This window comes from Crocuta crocuta, unplaced genomic scaffold, assembly GCF_008692635.1.
Source record: "Crocuta crocuta isolate KB4526 unplaced genomic scaffold, BGI_CrCroc_1.0 scaffold528, whole genome shotgun sequence".
NCBI classification, from domain to species: Eukaryota; Metazoa; Chordata; class Mammalia; order Carnivora; family Hyaenidae; genus Crocuta; species Crocuta crocuta.
In genome coordinates, this window is record NW_027530010.1 from 1780263 (window position 1) to 1781870 (window position 1608).

General features: G+C 61.3%; 2 protein-coding genes across 2 annotated transcripts in view; both read right to left on the reverse strand.

The window, feature by feature from the left end:
• Positions 1-1608, reverse strand: part of RIT1 (Ras like without CAAX 1) — a 245244-nt gene that overhangs the window by 112883 nt on the left and 130753 nt on the right. The gene's annotated exons all lie outside the window — the stretch shown is intronic.
• UBQLN4 (ubiquilin 4) overlaps positions 1-1608 on the reverse strand; it is a 15503-nt gene that overhangs the window by 1371 nt on the left and 12524 nt on the right. Inside the window, exon 11 of the mRNA XM_077764064.1 lies at positions 1214-1400. Within this exon, the coding sequence (XP_077620190.1) occupies positions 1214-1400 (187 nt within the window). The remainder of the gene's footprint in view (positions 1-1213; positions 1401-1608) is intronic.

A 1608-nucleotide genomic window follows, 5' to 3' on the forward strand; every position in this document is an offset into this window, starting at 1 on the left:
GCAGGAAGTCAGACTGAAGGTCAGGGAAGGGCCTCAGGAAACAAGGAACCTGTTTAATCACGTTTAGCCAATCAACAAACACCGTTGTTTACAGAAGAGGCGGCTTTTTGTTTCTGACATTCTTATAAACACCTCCTGGAAACGCTTTTCCCAAACGGCGCTGGGCAAACACCAGCCTTGGTCATGAAGGAGCTCCGCAGTCACAGGCCACCCAGCCTCTGACAGGACGAATGCACAGTCCTCAGAAGAAAAGGATGTGCCAAGGGTCACAGAGGCCCCTTAACGGGCGGCACAAGAGCCTTCTCCAGTGTCGGGTGCTGCTTCTCATCACGGTCTACGGGCTCTAGGCCAGACTGGACCTTGGTCCAACCCTTCTACAGGGTTCTGAAGAACAGAGCTGGGTAGGGGCGCCTGGGTGGCTCAGTCGGCTAAGCCTCCGACTTCAGCTCAGGTCATGATCTCACGGTTCGTGGGTTCGAGCCCCGCGTCGGGCTCTGTGCTGACAGCTAGTTCACAGCCTGGAGCCTGCTTCAGAGTCTGTGTCTCCCTCTCTCTCTGACCCTCCCCTGCTCATGCTGTCTCTCTCTGTCTCAAAAAACAAAACAAAACAGAGCTGGGCACACTTACATTTCTGTTAAAAGAGTTCTCCCAGATGAGTTACAGAGGCCAGAGAAAGGTTAAGGGCCTCACCTGAGGTCAACCCTAGTCCTCCTCGAATCCACTGGCCTTGACTTTGCGCCCCAGGGCTCTAGTTACCTCGGCCCCGAGAACCCTCTTCTCCAGTCTCAGAGCTGGAGGCTGCGTTAATCACCAAAGGACCCTGTGACAGCAGCGGTGGCTGCACAGTGTGGGGTTAAGGCGCACATTCAGAGCTCGCATGCCTTGGCTCCGTTGCTTACTGGCTGTGTGACTCTGAGCAAGCCACTTACTCTCTCTGGCCTTCCGTTTTCCCCTTTTATAACACAGAGAAAGCGGCTTCTTTCCAGGGCTGTTGTGAGGAATTGAGCAAATGTGCTCTTGCGCACAAGGCATTAGAAGGGCCCCTAGCGTCCGGTAAGTTCTATCATTACTCTCGTCTCCATTTCACAGCGCAGCCAGCCAACGTAGGGAAGGTGGCAACCTGCCCCGCGGGAGGGGTGGGGGGTCATGCCGGCTCCAAACCTGCCTGGCTGTTTCCAGGGTGCCCCCCACTCCCTCCCGCGGCCCCGCTTACCTGGGAGTTCCCACCCCCGGCCAGCAGCTGGACCATCTGCTGCATGAGGTGCTGCTGGGCACTGGGAGCCCCCGCGGGAGAAGGCGCGGCGGGGGGCGCTGGTGAGGAGATGGGGGCCTCGGGGGCAGGCCCGGTGTCGCCGCCCGCTGGGGTCGCCGGGGTCCGGGACATCCCGAAGGAGCCAAGGCTGCAGGCAGGAGAGACCAAGGGGCGGGAGGCGGCCTCTGAGAAACAGACGCGAACGCGAGGCCCAGAAGGCCCCGCGCGGGAAGCACAGCGCAGACCGCAGGGCGGCGGGGGGGGGGCTCGGCGGGAGGAGGGGCCAGAGCCCCCGGCCCCGCCCCCGGCCCCGCCCCCGCACGGCAGCCCCCGATCCCCGCTCGGAGCGCCCCGGG